Consider the following 18221-nt stretch of genomic DNA (forward strand, 5'->3'; position numbering starts at 1 on the left):
AGCACACGCTGCAGCGTTTCCAGATGTGGGGGAAGACCACCGATGTGCAGCACAGATAGACTCGGGGATGGCCTCCTGAAATGTCTGAGCTTGGGGGAAATTTTGCCCGAAAACAAGAAAAAAAGGTGCAGTAATGAGCTCCTGGCCAAATGGAGGAAAGTGCCATCCCTAATCACTGTGAACATAGCTCTGAGCATGGCCGTGGAACAGGAAAGGCAGAGACAGGATGGGTGTGCTGGCCTAAAGGCAGCCTGCTTCTCCCTCTGTCCCTCTGCTTCTATCTTTAGGCTGATAGAGCTCACAAACTCTTTCTCCATAATTATGTCTATAAGCTTTGTGCGAGTACAAAATGAGTTAAATCTGTTTTCTTTTGCTTTTAAAGAACTTTTACTCGTATTAACAAAACCTACTGGCGGTTTTATATGCCTTTGGATCAAGCATTACATGTTATATACAGCACGGTAGCAGAGTCACTGGAAGTCTCCTTAAAGCCAGGTATTAAACAATAAACTGACATGTTAAAAAAAAAAAAAAAAAAAACTCATTTTCTGTGACGCTTGGCTAGCACTGTTTCGAGAAGTTCACCACCACTGTTAACTATGTAACAACATGTGTTTTGCACATGTGCCAGCAAGCTGCTGCTTGACAGGACACAGCATTTTACCACTGTGACAAAACGAGAGCACTTCTCTTAAACAGCCAGACGAAAATCAGGTATCCAGAGAAGGCTAATTATAAGCAAAGTGTAGAATCAGCATGCAGTTCAATAGCATAATAATAACAATTTCATGTCTGCCCTGCAGCCACGGAGTCAGACCTGAGGCAACGGCACTTGTGGAGTTACTTTGATGTGAAAATGGTAGAAAAGCTTACTTTACTTTTTCCCCTTTTTATAATTTAAACCAAAATATGTGAGCTCATTAGCATACCAGCGTCTCCATCACAATAGCTGTAAATCACACAAGACGTCCTGGTGTGAATAAATCAAATGTGGGCTTTGGTGATGAAGAATGTGCCAGTTGTCCCTTGTTGTTGTACTAAATGAGCCCGTTGCCTCATCCTGACACCGTTCTACCTCCACTACAGCAGCCTGGCACCGCAGGTTAGAGCAGCAAGTCCCCTGCAGCTGCTCATAATGTTTTTTTTTTTTGTTTTGTTTTGTTTGGTTTTTTTCTCCTCTCTGCCACAGCCAGGCCTCTTCTCCCCCTGTGCTTTATTCCTGCTCTGTTTCTGTAATGAGAAATTTGGCAGATCTCATCTCTTTAGTGGCTCTTTTGCGCAGACTGCGAGCTGGGAGGGGGGTTGGGGGGGACTCATGTTTTTGCCTTGTTTACAAGTGACAGCGTTATTATTCTCATAAGGGCTCTGTTTCTTATCACAGTTTTGTGCCGAGTGCACCGCTGCTGCTGTCCTCCGCGCCTTTCCTGCCAGCGCTTTTCTTCTCTTTATTGACACTTGGTTGAAAATATGCATTAATTCTGGAGTTTAAAGCATGTATGGCGTTGCCTGGTCGCTGTGTTTGCTTGAAGTTGATTAATGATAGAAGCCGGCTCGGGGTTGTCCTCTGGAGACCCGCCTCGCAGGTTGTGCATGTTAACGAGCAGGAAGGGGAACACACAGCGCGCCGCTGATCCTCCGCCACCAGGAGGCTGACAACGGCAGCCCACTCGCTCCGCAGAGTCCATTCTCTCCTCTGCTCGTCTCACGTTGTTAATCTTCCTCATTTATCAATTCTAAGTGAATACCCTGTTGTCGGTTGCCATGAAAATAAAAAGCCTGCAGCTTTGCCGGGATTGGAATACCTCAAAAGAAAGCTGAAATTATCATCAGCACCAGTGAGGCCCCCACTCACAGTCTCACTGATGCCAGACATTTGTTTTTGTTCCCCTGTTCCTCTCTTTATAAACAGAATCAGCACAGGTCTGTATTATTCCGTGCCTGTGTTAAAAGGTTATAAAAAAAAGGGGATGTAAGAAAGTAAATGAACTGGAAGTATTTTTACTCTCCCCCAGGCATCACATCAGCGTTAAGGAGGAACCACTGGACCCAGAAGACCACGAAGGGCCCCTTTCCCTGGTAACGACTGCCAATCACAGTCCGGATTTCGATCACCACAGAGATTACGACGATGGCCACGACGACATGCTGTAAGGCTAGCGCCGCCCCTCCCCAGCCTCAGAGGCCGAGGCAGTCTGGGTCATCTGGGAGACAGAAACGCTCCGCAGATAAACACTGAACTGCAGTCTCAGCCACTGATGACAGCTCTCAAATGTCTCCAAGTAAACTTTTTAGTGCCATTACAAAACACACACACATAAAACAACACAGAATACACCCCATGCGAGGGTCCTTCTTTCAGATTTTTTTCTACTTTTGATTTAAGTAAAGCTTAAAAAGTGAAAACTTCGTTTCTACCCGCGTGTCGGACGGACTTGTTTTGGTACCGGGGGGGCAACACATTCGTGTTTAGACTCTGAAAGACCGGCGCTGTGCAGCCAGGACGGACTGCACGAAGGGGGTTGTGTCTCTCCCCCAAACACTCTCTCTCTCTCATTCCCTCCCTCTCTCGGACACACACATCTGACCACAAACTGAGATAGAGAGAGTGAGAATGACTGACATTTAATTTACACCAAGTGTGTGCATGTGGGAGGGAGAGGAGAGGAGAGCGAGTGTGGACTTGTGTTCATTGTCACTGCCTTTAACACTTCTCATTGGTTTGTTTCCATTAAGGTGGGAGGGATGTTGTTTTTATTTGTGGGTGTTTTTTTTTGTTTTTTTTTTCTTCGGGGGTGAGAGGTTATAAAATTTCAACATGATGTGTCTTTACCATCATTCAGTGCTGTTATTGATGTTGCTCTATTTTTTATTTGTTTTATTTTTATTTCCTTAAACTGATCAGACCTCATGCCCATGCTGTGGAGATTCTGTGTGGTCAGCACTTGATGATGAATGTTTTATGATTTCCTTTCATGTTATTCTTTTAAGCACACACACACATATACACACACACACACACGTGAAACAGAATGTCAGATACCAAGTAGTATTTTTCTGTCATTTATTCCACAATATTCCAAAAAGTAAGTCACCACTCTGACGCCGTAGTCCACCCCTCACCCTCACCCCCTCCTCCTGATCATGAAGTCTATTGGCAGTGCACTACTCATAATGAAGGCTCTCTCCACGCATCAATGAAGTTTAATTTAAGATGCGAATGAATGACAGAGAAATCATGCAGGTTATGATTTATCCTTATGAAATTATACTTTAAAACAGCCCCTCACGGCAGAGCATGCTGAGCTGCAACAGAATTTCTGATCACTTACAAGCTCCAGGTTTTTTAAGGCAAAATGAAAATGTCAGGTGTGCACGGGCGAGATAATGATTTAGACCAACTAATTGTGATTCCTGAACACAACTGTCGCTGTTAATCAAACGTGTCTGCTTTTCCACGCCGCAATTTCATTCGGCGCCCCAAGATAAACGCGCATTCCCTGTAGTTTTATTTGTGCCACGCACATGACTAGTTTCAAGTTTTAGCAATGAAATTATAATTTTTTTTGTTTTTTTGTCTTCTTCATCAAAGGGAACAAATCCCAAAAACTTGCAATAAGACCTAAACATCGCACATTCCAGCATTTGACAGACATCATAAAGGGCCCAGACATCCAGTACATGATCTTTAGGGAGTGTGGACGCCTCAACGTTCAGTTTCACCCAAAAAGCCATCAGCTGTAGTCCAACATTGAACCGAGCAGACTCCACAAGCAGCAGAACTTCCAGCTTTGGTGGAGATTGAAATTTTAACAAGACCACAAATTTCAAGACTGCAATCAACCACTTTTATTTTTTTATTTATTCTTTTGTTATCATGTTTTGTTTGGCTTTTTTTTTTTTTTTTTTTTTAAAGCTGTTGATGTGTTTAATATCTTGTTCTGTGACTACCAAAGATAAACTACAAAGTCAATGTTGTGTGTTCCATGCAATAGCAGATAAGGCCAAATATCTCTTCTTCATTCTCGCCCGTCAGACCATCTCAGTGGCTGCGATCAGGTCGGTGGCAGACTGAAGCAAGGGAAAACCGCTTTTCAAACTGGTGTTTTCATCATTTTCATTTTTATTTTTAGTTTTTTTTTTATAAAAACCAAAGGGGGTGTCGCGACAAGAGTGCTGCAGTTGATGTTTTGCAGTGACCAAATCTAAATGGGAGCCGCTGACAGTCTGAATACATGATGACCAAATTAGGGACTTTTTTTTTTTTTTTTATGTATTTGGGCCAGTGAGTGGAAAAGGGAGCCTTTTGGGTCAGGAGCAAATTTGTTTGCAAAATAAAGGGTATGTAGATAAAATCAGTAAATGGGAAAAAATAAATGAAAAAAGCTTTGCAGAGAACAATGTGAAATGGATTCTATACTTCAACTGGACCACAAGATGATTCAATGTTTTTCTTCTTTTATTCCTTAAATATGTGTATCCTTTGAAATGATTGTATGCCACTTTTTAGGAGTTTTAGCGTTTTTGTTGAGATTGGCAAGACTTTATGATTGTGTTTAGTTTCTGTCAACTTATTACTTTTTATATTAAAAAACACTCCTGTCAACTAATAAGCTGGGTACAAGGTACTTTATGGCAGTCATTGTTATTGTTATTAATATTATTTTAAGCTCCTCGCTCATTAACTAAAAAAAGGAAAAAGGGAAAATCTGTGGTTTCCAGAAGATGTATTTAATATCCAGGCAGCTGTGGGATGGGTCAGTTACAGCCAGGCTAGGATCGTGAGAATGGGGCCGAGCTCATCCACAAACCCCCAGTCATCTGGATGGTTTGTTTGGTATTGGAAAAGGAGGAAAAGTGCTGGTAGACTAGAACATTCTCAGCATGTGTAGCTTGACATTACTAAAGATAACAGCATGAGAAAACCGTTAGTACGCATACCTCAGTTCAAACCTATAGGGAATGATTCAATTAAATGAGGAAAAAAATAAATAAACATTTCACTCAGTTGCACTTAGTCGTATGTGTTGCATGTGTAGTGTGATACTATAGAGAGAAAAGTACAAAAAGAAAATGAAATTAGAGCTTGTTTATCTAAACGGTTTCATCCTTTTTTTGCCAAACAAATCCAAACCTTCGGCCTTTTGTTGATGGAAATATCACCCAGCTGTGTGTGGCACCATTCATCCTATCAAAAGTCTGTCCTCTGTTGTACTGATGGGTTGTTTTAAGGGCGTTCCAATATTAGGTTGTACATACATGTCAGTATAGCCTTTGTCTTTTCCTGTCCTCTTCCTCCCCCCTCTCTCTCTCTCTCTCTCTCTCTCTCTCTCTCTCTTTTTAAGATCAAAAAATACATTTGTGTTATGATGTTTGCTTCATCGCCACTGCTTTGTATTAACTATGAAATAGCTATGAGAAAAACTGCTGTATGTATTGGAATAGCAAACTGTGCTACAAATGTATTTTACTTAGTAATCCGTGCTTTAAAAAAAAAAAAAATGAAGAAAAAAAAATCTAATCATCCTCGCAGACATCTGGGTGAGCTGGGCAGGGGCAGGCTTGGGGGGGGGGGGGGGGGGGGGGGAGCTTATCCCCGATTTTGGATTTTAAACTGTAACATAGAAAACAGACTTTTCTCTGTTATCATTGACCTAAGCATTTTGTACAGATTCCTTTTTTTTCCCTCTTTGTGTTAAGCTGTTTTTTGATACTTCCTTTTAATGGTCCAACCACTGCCTTCTGTGGCTCTGTGTTAAAGATTACTGCTCTGAGAGAAGGGCACACAGGTATATTTCCTCTACAAGATGGAGATATCTTGCATGACTAATCCCAGGGTTTCAGAGATGGGGGGGGGGGGGGGTGGGGGTGTTATGGTTTAAGTGGTCAGTAATAATATAAGGGTGTATCAATCTAATGATATTTTATATGAAATGAATAGGAAAAAGAAGAAAAATATGCAGTGCCAAGATGTAAAGAATATTGTTAATGCTGTCTTTTTTTTAAAGATTTTGTTGGAGATTTTCATTTCACTCACGCATCAAAGACGTCTCCTCCTCATTCATGTCATGTAGGTAAAATGCACCTTTTGTTTGGCATCAGGATATTTATATTTTTTATCTCAAGGGTTACTGTAAATGAGTCAAACCAAGCACAGCAGACCGGGTCGTAGGTGGAGACTGTGTAACGTCCTGCGTTACTGCGGCCGCGCGGCGTCAGAACTCCCGACATCATACACACCGGCACCCAAGCTACAACGCCGATGTTTCATCCATCACCAACCATCCAGCCCGCTGTCATTCCATCGCCCTCTCTCTTTCTCCCTCTCTCTCACATCACACTTTGTTTTTTTTTTTTTTTCTTCTTCTTCTTCTTTCTACAAGGAGGGGGGAGGGGAGACGTGAAGAGAGGGGAGGGAGGGCAGCCCAGGAGCTGTCACAGTGCTCTCATCCTGCAGCAGCTTTTTTCTTTTTCTCTTTCTTGTTTTTTTTTCTTCTTTGAAGATGTACTCTGTAGTTTCTTTTTTCCTGTTTTTTTTTTTTTTAGAGAGAAATATTATTGCTCATCACTTCCATCAGTCTGTAACCTCCTCATCATTCCTCGTCTGTCTTGATGCAGGCCACTCTGTTGTAGTCGGTGGCGATGACTGACGTGAGCATTCTAAACATGCAATAAAATGCTGGTTGTTCAGATGGCTTCCTCAAGTCTCTCATTGCATCTGTCCGTTTCTTTTTCTTTTTCTTTTTTTTTTTCACAAAGCTGTATTACATTCAACTCAACACTAATGATAGGAAAAAGGTTTAATTCACACTTATTGTAAAGTGTGAGCACGTTTACGCTGCTTTTCATTTCGAGTCGCATGTGGAAGATGCACATCTTGCAGCATCCATACAAAGCGCAGCGTTTTTGTGGAGCTGTCGAATTGTAAAATAAGTCAAAGCATCACAAGTTGGGAGAACCAGTTTCACCGTATCCGTTACCATGTTTGCACTAACAGAGAGTGGGGATGTTTCAGTTTTGCGGGCAGCACCTTAAAAGCTGTTTTCCTCATTATTCCAGCCTGTGGAGGACTAGAACACTGACCTGTGTTTGTCACCTGCTGCGCGACTCTCATCTCCACCTCAACATTAAATTATACCATAATTAAAAAGAGACAGTTAAACTGTCTTTTTCTAACAGCAATTTAGGTAGCTGCATTTGATAAGCTATAAATCGTAGCAGCATTAAAATTCCAGAAATAATAGTGATATGGATTTGGTGACAGTTGCTAATGCTGATGACCAGGACTTGGGTTTTTTACGACAGAGGCACAGGTCACGTTGGCCACTAAACAGGAGACAGAGATCAACTCTAAGCACTTTTAATCTTGTGAAACAAGCAATTACAAATAGTTGCATTGATTTGTTAAAAAGCTTTAGGTGACATAAATCGTTTCTTGCTTAGCTTACTGCTGGAAAACATAAATGTCAAGTGGATTATTAATTAAGGCCTTTGAAAGACAAGATTTAATGGAAACAATATAAAATCACAAGCAATCTTTCCGTGAGCCGTATTTCACCGGACGCTCTGGATTTGTTTTCATGATCACAAACTGGATCAGATCACATAAGGAGGAGGGGGTGGGGTGGGGGAAACAGTAATGGAACGGGGTTTTGTGGTTCAAAGAGAATCCTTCACATAAATTAATCACAGGAACTTACAAAGAGGCATTAACATATTATTAATGTCCATAAAAAATGGGTGATATATTACGGGAATAGTGGGTCTCTGTAGATATATTGATACACTGACATGATCAGCTAATACTGGGCCTCCACACATAAATATCCCTGCAGAGCCCTGACAACACGCTGGACATAATGTCCTTTTTATATATACCTTCTATTTACATTTATGAATCATTTTCATATTTAAGTTCAGAAAATAATCCTGTGTTTGAATTTGGTTTTAATTGTGAGGTGTCAGTTCATAAAACTTACTCTAAATGTGTGTACTTGCCCAGTATTTGCCCACGTTTGGAAATATTCCACCTCTGAGGGTCACGCCTCGACAACGAATGGGCAAAACTGAGTAATAACACAGTCGATAGCGAGATTGATAGCTTTTATTATAAAACAAACTAATGCACCATCATCATCAATACCTCAAATGCATTTTCTCTACCACCTGACGATCTGCTGAACATTCACAGCCTCTTTGGGAAACTGATTACTACGCGTGTTCTCTGAACACAAAAGAGCTCTGAGTGTGACTTTCCCCTTGCTGTCTTGATGCCTGCCTACGAGGCAGCACTAAAATACAGTGGACTGCGTGTTTTTTACTTCACCGAATTCTCTGTATTAATAACATGCATGCACACATCAGAAAAAGCGCAGCAAATAGCTGCATCCACTGAGAAAAGTAGCAAGAAAACAGTCTCAGTATCAGTAATTTCTTAAGTATCGATACACCCACCTCCTCGCGTTAAGTCAGTGGAATTTTACATGTGGTAATGAAGGTGTTAATCAACCAAGGGTCTGTTTGTTCAAAACCACCAATGAAACCTGTTGTGACTCTGCAAATGATGGAGATGATTAAAGAAAAGAGCTGTGATTTTTGCAGCTCGACCTGTACAGCTGCATCCTTCCCACTTAAGATTGTTGCAATATCACAGTGATGTCGAAGCACTCTTGACTTTTCAGTCCCAACTGCAAAGCTTCGATACATCTCAGCCCCCCAAAGAGCACATCATTGCTCCTATGAAGTATAAAGTACAGTCTTAGCTTGCTGAGGTGGGGCCACACTGTGTCTGTACACCTAGATACTGCTTGATGTTAGTCAGACAACGCATCTTGTTTCGTGAACGTCATCAGCAGGTCGCTTTTGGTTTTTTCCTCCACCATCACAAATATTGCTCCTTAACCCCAAAGCGAGGCTCTGCTGTTGCTCCATCCTGCTCCGCGGACTCCACAGTCGTACTATTTAGCTCCGTTAGAGTGCAAAAAACAAATGTGGATGGCTGCTGTTCACTTTATTCTAATTAAAGAATGGCACAGCCTCGTTCATTCACACAAGAGCTTCAGTCAAATAGTCAAAGCTGGCAAACTCCCAACGTTGCAGTGAGGCAATTAGCAGTCCTGCAGTGTTTGTTATTCATGGTTTGATGTAAAAATTTGTTTATTAAGATGGGCTGCAGGCGCTGGTGTGCAATAGACCTGCTTGTAATTAGATTCCAATTATTTGTCTGTTTCTGATATTGTAAACTGGCACTTACCACATCAGTTAAATTGACACACTGCACTGCTTGGTTTACTCTGTAATTAAAATGTGTTCTGTTAATTAGATGATGACCACTTTATTCCAGGGCTCTTGTGTTTGGGCTCCTCGGCGGCTCGCTGTTTGGATCATGAGTTGCCAGACGCTTCCCTAATCAGCCCTTGTTTTGTTTCAATTACCACCTGCTGTTCAAAAGGCATGCCTCACTGCCCCCCGCCCCTACACGCACACACACACACACACACACACACACACACAGTCAGACATACACGTATGCACAACAATACCACGAGGCCTGTTTCGCTACCAGCTCCAACACAACAATCAGTAATTCACCACTGGGCCCGCTTTCTTCTTTATTAGAAGGCACAGCTAGATTTCAAAGAGAGTCCAAGCAATTAAAAGGGAACTAAAGGAAGATGAAAGTATAAAGGTACTTATCACATCAGTTAGCAGGCCTCATGTGACTAGCCAGTGATAATTACACTCATTGAGTAAATAGCCGCGTTGCTCAGATGTCTCCTTCTCTTGGTAACGCAGGGTTAAGGGTGGGGGAGCTGTTGGATCCACTGATGGGTTGACTAACTGAAGATGACTAATGCAGGTGCTGTGATGGGAAATTAATGTGGACGCGCTGATGGTTACAGATACAATAGTTGATGGAGCTGTAGCAGCCTAACTACCCACATCTCTGCTCTTTGAAACTCTTTCGCTCTGTTGGCTGGCCTGTCTCACATACCTGTGATTTTCAACAGTTAGGGATCATTTTAGTCACGTTTTATGTGTTAAAGTTCATTCTCGATGACTTGAACTCATTTTCAGCCAACTTAATAGCTTTTTAACCAAACTGTACTCTAATGATCAGCACGGTCGTCCTGTCGCCCATTAGCTGGTTTGATTTCAGTCGTGATACGTTTTTTAATTTGTTTTCGTGTCGACTTGAAATGTGAAAGTTAAAGCCAAAAACATTTCAGTGACATCACAAGAAACCTTCAATTAATTAATTCTGTTGATGCTGTAAAGTCTTAAAAAACAAAACACCTATATATTTGTGAGTCTTGCAGCTCCAGTAGCTCCAGAAAACTTCACTCCAGTAACGTTTGGTGTTTGTCTCTGTGTTCACACTGAAGTCCAGCATATTAATAGAGCATTCGAAGCTGCTGATGTGGAGCAGGTGTGAAGTGCAGAGCCTCAGGTTGATCCTGCTCCAGTGTAAACAAACTCCAGTCCAGTGATGAACTGTACTGCAGGTCTCTGCTTTGCTCCAGCCCCTCGCCGTCTCGAGTCGTGTCCCGCATGTCCGGCGCTGCTGTAAGAAGTGTTTGCTTTGAATAATTGAAGAGATGCAGAACAACATGAATAATTACATCTCGCTCTCGCACTTTGTGTCATAGTGAATTAAAGGAGAAGTGGCTGCTGCAAGGACGGTTACACATGATACCAGGAGAGGAAAACAATGTGTTACTGAAAGACAAGGCGCTGATTATTTGTTTGGTTTCACACGGTTTGCAAGTCACGGTGGAGCTGATGTTTCAAGACTGGAAAATGTTTTTATATAGAAACTATTTCTGTTTTTGTTGTTGTTGTCGTTCTTTTTCCAATTCAGTACTTGTTGGGACTGATTCAATGTGTTTAAAGAGACAGTACAACCTTTTGAGATGCCTCTTCTTCTTGCTCAGAGTTAAGGCTGGACTATGTGTCTTTGTGCGGTATGTAAGCAAATGTATGCAAAGCACATTCCCCGACATGTTTTTAGTAGATTTGTATCATAAATAGTAATATGTGACTAAAGGTTACGCGGTTAAAACACCATTTTGCTCCATGATGCCAACAGGGCCTGTGTCGCATTTAGCAAACCACAATTTACTGAAGATGTGGAGTCAATTTGAGAATGGAAATTGACTGAAACTGAAATCAACACAAGCAGAAATCAGAGGAAACGGAAATCAGCACTGCTGCAGTTCGAAGATTGTGACTACATGCAATCGCTGATAAAGCGATTTTGAACAATAATTTCTAACCTCGTAGCTGCCTTTCTGCGTCTTCATCGTGTTCTTTTTCATTTCCATTTGCGTTGTTGATCCTGCCTCCTGACCTTGTGATGTTGTTGAGAAGCATACATGCGCCCCTTAGATCAGAAAATCCTTAAACCTGAAGTTGGTGCTAAGCTGACAGCTACAACTGTTGGTGCACATTATGTTAATGTAGAGGGCCTGATAGCCTTGTACAGTTCCTCTTTGGCCAGTTCCCCTACTTCCTGCTAACATGTTCAGCACACACACTGGTGTGATGTGGATCATTTCATCCAACTCTAAGCTAGAAAGCAACATTTCACCCACATTATTGCATTATTCATTTAAAACAAACTAATATCTCATGTAACAATAACACTGGGCTGCGTTTTACTCCCCTAAAACTACACTCCGTACACACACTTTCATTTGAATTTCTTTATATTTTAAGCATCACTCATGTGGAAATTTGAATCGTAGTTTGGTGCTTCTCTGACAGATAGTTGTAATGAAGTGTATTATGGTGAACTGGAAGATAGCTTTCGCTTCCCTCCTGCTCTGATTCCTATATGGACTTTCTCTCGTTTCCCTGTGAATTTAATACCCTTTTTCCCCTCTTAAAAAAAAAAAAAAAGAAGCTATCATTTAAACATGTCATGGGTAGTGTTTACCTGCAGTGAACCTTGATTGAGGAAGCCTGTGACTTTACACTGATGCCCTCCTAATCTGCATGACTGGCATGCTAATTTCTCTGACGCTGCCATTCAAAACACAAACATGAAATGTTGGTTTTAGAACCGGGAGCCCTGGTAGAGTGAATTTCAAGTGCTTATTCAAATATTTCATTAAAATGTAAATTTTTACAATGCCGTACGTCTAGCTGTGCACAAGGCATGACTTAAGAAGTTATGAAGTTATAACAGCATTTTGCTCTCTGATGCCAATTAACTGGTGGTGGGGGTGGGGAGGGGGTTACTATAATGTCCTTACCTTGTTTAATCGCGGCATAACAGCGGGGCAACAAATGCATCACATGCAACAGGAGTTTCAGGTATTGACAGCAAAGATCGGCGGAGTGAGTGGTGGCTAATCAATTCTCTTATCTCGCAAAAGTGCAAATGAAGTGATTACATTTAGAGAAACGAGTCCGATGCCAAAACAGCTGGCTGCTGCTGGACGTACAGAATGATCTCAGTCATTTGTCAGGACTAGAAAAGTCAAGGTTCACTTTACTCGGGCTGTTAGAGAAGTAAAGAAAGGCAGCGCTCATTTGGATTTTTAAACATGACTGGAATTGAATTTGAAATTGATATTTAAATACTGAAAGCCATTCAATATATATGAAATGATGTGCTGGATTGTAATGTAAATGTAAAGAGTTTATTAAGTGTTCCACAGTATTTCCAGGTTCACAAATTCAAATAGAAAGTCAAAGGTTTTCCAGTTGCACTTCTCTCAAATGAACTTATTTTTAATATTTTTGGATCATGTAACTGACAGAACAGTGAAATGATCCTTAAAGTTATCCCAATGACAGGTATTTGCGCCACATATTTATAAAGTTATTTGCATGTATTTTTTTTATAAAAAAATAGTAAACAAACAGTTTTTTGAAAGTTTTATCTACCTTATATATTTTTAAATTATTACTTGCTCCTACATTCCATGAGACAGTCACATACAATACAAAGCAATTCAACTGTACAGTAGAGGTAGAGTTTGAAGCTAAGCGTCTTTTAATGGAGTTCCCTCAAATTGTAAACTTATCGTAATGTAGTTGCACCAACTTAAAAACAGAAGTTGTTTCAACTGCGCATCTTGTTGAATCATTTTGCTTTGTTAAGGCACAAGGTAGCAAAGACTCTTTACAGTATACATACAATATTTACTCCCTGACACAATAATCTTACATTGAAATGTAAATATATATCGAGCTACCTTATAATGTAGTTGCTGTTGATAAACCTGGGAAATGGTCATAATGGTACAGTGGTATGTACATACTGATGCGCCACGTGGAAAATCATTTTTGATTTTGCATTCATTTATGTTGTTGTCTTGATATGGCAGCTAGTGGGTATCTTGCAAACCTTCTGTGTGACACATGTGGCAGTCTGAAGGAACAATATTTGTCTACAATATTAAGTCATGGTAGACAGAAAAAAGGCTGCGAGGCTTTTTGTACGCCAATCAGTTATTCATTATCTCAAAGGGTTTGCTTGTCAGCGGATGATTTGATAAATAAACAGCGGCATGTTGACTCTCAGGATGTCTATCTGGCTTACATTCGCAGTTTTTCCACCTTGATCAGACAAACTCCAGCGACGAGACCCTCTAGGGTTTGTATCGCTCGAGGATCCTCGCTCGCTCCTTTTATTTCTTTATTTATTCCTTCATTTTTAACTTGCAGGAGGAAGAAGACAAAATGGTTGCAGGTGGTGATGAAAATAAGAGCCATCCATCATTATTTATTAGGCATGAAAAAGATACACAATAATGTAATTTAATCTCTCAGCCGACAATTATTTCCACATATTGATAACGCAATGCGAAAAGTGCCATGAATCCTAATATGATGTTTGCTTTTATTGGTGTATGATACAAGCAGAACAAATAATGTAATTGTATCAGGGAGAAAATGTGATTATTTGCACATGCTAACATTATAATACCAATCTGCTGCAGACAATGGTATCATATTATTTTGCTGTGCTTAACTAGTTACAATTTGCATTAAGTTATTATGGCTGGGTGGCAATAAAGACGGCTCTCTCCCACTGGTCTGTGCTTTTCTTAGTTTCTCATTACAGCTCGGTGAAGATTTTGGGAGGCTTCAAATCCGACAGCCGGCATGATTTCTGATTTGAGAAAAGGGAAACTTTCACACTGAGTTTTAAACTGCAATTTAATATGATTTTCTTTTGTCTGGCTGCTGTATCCTTTATTTACTTTGTACTGCTCCGGTCCAAGCGCATGTGACTATCCGGTGCTCATCCAGGCCAGACTGAGGTTAAAGAAACATGACACAATAGATACAATTACTATGCAAATGATAGAGCTGGAAACAAAAACACCTTTTCCATTAAAAAGTAAAATGCTTTGAATATTTGCATATAGGTGCACTGATTTGGTTATTCACAATTTCAAGATGATTAACATTAATGAAGGAGCGGCTTGATGCACCGACTGTCAGGCCACATCAGGACACCTCTGTAACCTCCTCTGTGTTTTGCATGGCGAGGCGTTCACGCCGCACTGAACTAATGACCAAGTCAGCCTGTGTAAAATTACACCGCTCATCTACACAAGTATCTTCCTGACATTATGAGAATGTTTTATTGATGACTCATTATTAGCAGTCCAGCAGTGAGGTGAGTTTGATCCACCCAGAAGATGCAAAGTGTAATAATAATAATGCCTGCTTAATTATTAATATCCAAAACCTTATCCATCTCTGCAGAGAATATGTACATATTTTAGTGTCTCATTTGAATTTCTGCAACAAACACACACCTAAAAACCATTAGACGGCTGTGGTAATGACAGGTTTAAATGGGCTGATTTTTAAGAATTAATGTGTTACTGCCACTGTTTGGCCTGAGCTTAAAAAACGTGGTCTTCCTGTTTATTCAGTTTGATTCGGAAAGTGTGCAACGTCCCACCGCACGTCCCCGTAGAGAGGCGAGCCGAGCACACACTGTGTGAAGGCGTCATTCAGCACCGGAGGCTAGAAGAGTGTTTGCAAGTCATTAGTGGATTGTAAATGATATTTGTTCCCATGTGACATATCATTTGAAATGGTTTTCTAATAATAACACCCACTGATAATAAAATAAGAAGGCCCTCATGTTGCGATTGTGCTTTTCATAAATTTGGTTGGGAAAAAGAGAGGGGGAGACGTTTTCAATAGGAATAAGAGCTCAATGTGTTGATGTGAATTTGACTCTCAGAAGGTGAGTATTCCACTGATGAGCGCTTTTCTTTAAGGCTCAGTTTGACCAGTCAGAGCGTCTCACGCTGAGCTGCAGGAATCCTCTGAATAAAACTTTGGTTCTAACCTGACTCGGCTTTGTTATAAAGAAAAGACATCTTCCCTCTGAAGCTCAGTGTGCTGTATTCTAAAAGCAAAAAGCTTGAACTGTCACCTCCTCCCTTAATGACTCCTGACAAATACCCTGTCTTCCCGCGGTGCGTTTCCTGTTCACCACAGCACAGCGCTGAGACAACTTGGCACAGGACGCATTGTGTCTGGTGAATAGGGAGCCATACTGCAGCTCTAACACCATTTGCCTTGTATTTAAAGAAATGAACCGGCGGCTTGGAGATCAATAGGCCCCCGTGGTGAATGCGAACAACGCTACTGGGTCGTTATCAGGAGCCTGCTGCCAATCTGTGGCAAGCGAAGCCTGCACCTTCCCTGGATACACCATTGGTCTTTGAAATTAAAGTTGACGCCTGTAATCCAGGGAAATGGTCCCTCTACTCTCGCTTAACACCGGTTTAGTTTCAGCCCAGCTGATGATAAAGCATGACAGGAATACAGAGCACTATCTTCTTGCCGGGGTTGATAGGTTCTGCCAGCTTATCAGAAACAGACAGCTAACCTTCTTGTGCCTGGCCCGTGGACAAAACTGAGGAGTCAATTTACAAAAGAAGCCATGCTGGGTGGCTTGTAAATAAAACCATTCTCTCTCTATAGAAGACAAAAAAAAAAAGAGGCATGAAAATAACCAATTTTTTAGAACCCAACCAAAAGGGAGTAAATGTATAACACAGGAGGCAAAGCGCTAGTGATAGAGTGTATTCATGTAAATCCGCCCAAGCACAGCTGCAGGAAATTGACAGGGATCTACTAGAGCGCTTTGCCTGTAAAGGGTGGGATTTACATGCCTAACTAGGGCTTAACCACCCTCCCCTGAGTTTACCTGTTACTCTCTGGCCTCTGAGCGCGCGTCTAGATGGGTAAAGGTTGCACTGCTTATTCTTAATGCCTTTTCATCCCCCCTCATATCTGTCAGTCTCAGAAATGAACTCATAAACTTCCACTGGGGCTACTCAGCATTGGGAAATAGTTTTGGCGCGACAGCGCACCGGTTTTTGTTTTGTTTTGTTTTTGTTTTTTGTTTTTTTGCTTCCTGCCCCACAGGCCTTCAAACTTTTCCAAAGCCAACATCAGATGAGCTCACGTTGAAGCGCGTGCGCCGCAGGATGTGACAGACACCGAACAAGGTTCGAACGGGGTGCGAGTGCCGCTGCACAATTGCTTTATGGGCAATTGAGATCACATTAGTGCATGTGTTCCTTCTTAGGAGAAAGTGCAAGTCTTTTCCTTTTGGACAGGATGTGGCTTTGGGCAGTTAGGGGATGGTGGGGCGTCGCTCCTGGGCTCCACAGCCCTCAGCTGAATCTCTGCCCCTCCAGGCAGATTCTGTAGACCGCTCATGGCAGTTTAGACTAAGCAGAAAAACTGTGTTTGGCTTTCTTCTTCTTCTTCTTCTTCTTCTTCTTCGTTTTTTCAAGAAACACACATCTGTACACGTCCAACGTGCAGCAGTGAGCTCCTGCCAAAGCAGTCTCAACAAAAACATCGAAATATTTCCTCATTTGTTTTTTTCCTCGGAGCCTAAGATCCCTGCAGATGATTAAAAAAACACAAATAGCTAGCACCAATTCTATTAATGCCATCGTCCTATCACACAGGAACCAAGCGCAGATGCAAAGCGTTCCTTTTTGCCTTGTGTGTTTTGTATTTTTTCCCCCCTCTAAACAATGATTTTCAGAACTGGAGCCGCCGCCAATAAAATTAATGGGAGACTTGCTGAGTCCATACAGGAAGTGGGCTTTTTAAATAAACACATTGTTTCCAAACTAATCCACACCCCTATTGTTTACAGACGGGGAACTGGGCTGGGTGCAGACCGGGCCGGTCCACCCCTATTAATCCGCCCCCCCCTCCCTGTCAAGGCCACTCCATTTCTAAACAGGGGAGGAAAAAGATAAAGCTGTCAAGTAAAGGTTCGCTTTGATGTTATTTCAGGTCAGCATCTGATTTACATTAGTGGACTAAATGACTTAATATTCCGAACTTATGACCAGACTAGTCAGTGATGCCTTTTTATCTTTTCAAGTTCACGTGATGTTAGCAATGAATAATTAGTAACTTACGCTGTGACTCCTTCCAGTGATTCTTCTTCAGACAAAAGCAAAATCGCTGCTTATGACGAAACAAGGGAAACAAAATAGAAAACTGAATATGGACATTTCCAAGCAAGCAGATTTTATTTGCTACATTAATATAATACACACTTTATACATGGAAATTGTCAGTTTTTCTCAGCTTTGCTTTTATTTTTTGTTGCAGATGCAGATTTCATCATTACATATTTAGTTGTGTCTATAGAGGAGACGTGGATTAGACTGAGAGACGATGACATGGTCGTACTGTCTGTGATACAAGCAAACAGCATGTGATATGACTTCTCTCAGAGAAACCTTGACTCATTCCAAACTGGATGACACAGTGGAGATGTCATGATTTTCCGTTCATTCCGCTGTCGGCAATGAAACTTGCGTACTTGTCAGGGTGTTTACGTCTGATCCCTGCAACGACCTCCAGCTCACAACAAATAATAAGCACTGAATTGACAAAGAACATTTCCACACACATAATTCCCAAATTCCATGTGTGAAGACAAAAGCTAAACTCCGACGATGGCTTTTCGTTTGGGTTGTTGGCCATAATATGTGTAGTTAGGGTTACTGCCTGGGGAGGGATGCCAGGACTGCATTGTCAGTGGTTGACAAATGTTGTCATAGACCACCCCCTCTGTTAAGTGCTGTCTGTTCCAATTTGATGTAGATGACTTCTATTTCAAGCCATCAGTCTTCTATTAGTCCGGTTGCCAATGAAAAGCACATTTGGAATTACCACGAGCTGGATGACTGGAAGTCTCCACA

The 18221-nt window shown here is 41.4% G+C and overlaps 1 protein-coding gene across 8 annotated transcripts in view; it reads left to right on the top strand.

The window, feature by feature from the left end:
* The window catches only part of foxp1b (forkhead box P1b), a 139613-nt gene extending 137302 nt beyond the window's left edge, over nt 1-2311 (top strand). For 7 of the 8 annotated variants that reach the window (XM_026347154.1, XM_026347150.1, XM_026347149.1 and 4 more), the window contains one exon: nt 2013-2151. In XM_026347154.1, coding sequence (XP_026202939.1) covers nt 2013-2151 — 139 coding nt within the window. Of the gene's footprint in view, nt 1-2012 lie in introns of all 8 variants that reach the window. The other variant, XM_026347152.1, reaches the window with a different exon arrangement.
* The last annotated feature ends 15910 nt before the right edge of the window (nt 2312-18221 follow it).

The sequence above is a fragment of the Anabas testudineus genome, chromosome 5 (assembly GCF_900324465.2).
Source record: "Anabas testudineus chromosome 5, fAnaTes1.2, whole genome shotgun sequence".
Classification (NCBI taxonomy): Eukaryota; Metazoa; Chordata; class Actinopteri; order Anabantiformes; family Anabantidae; genus Anabas; species Anabas testudineus.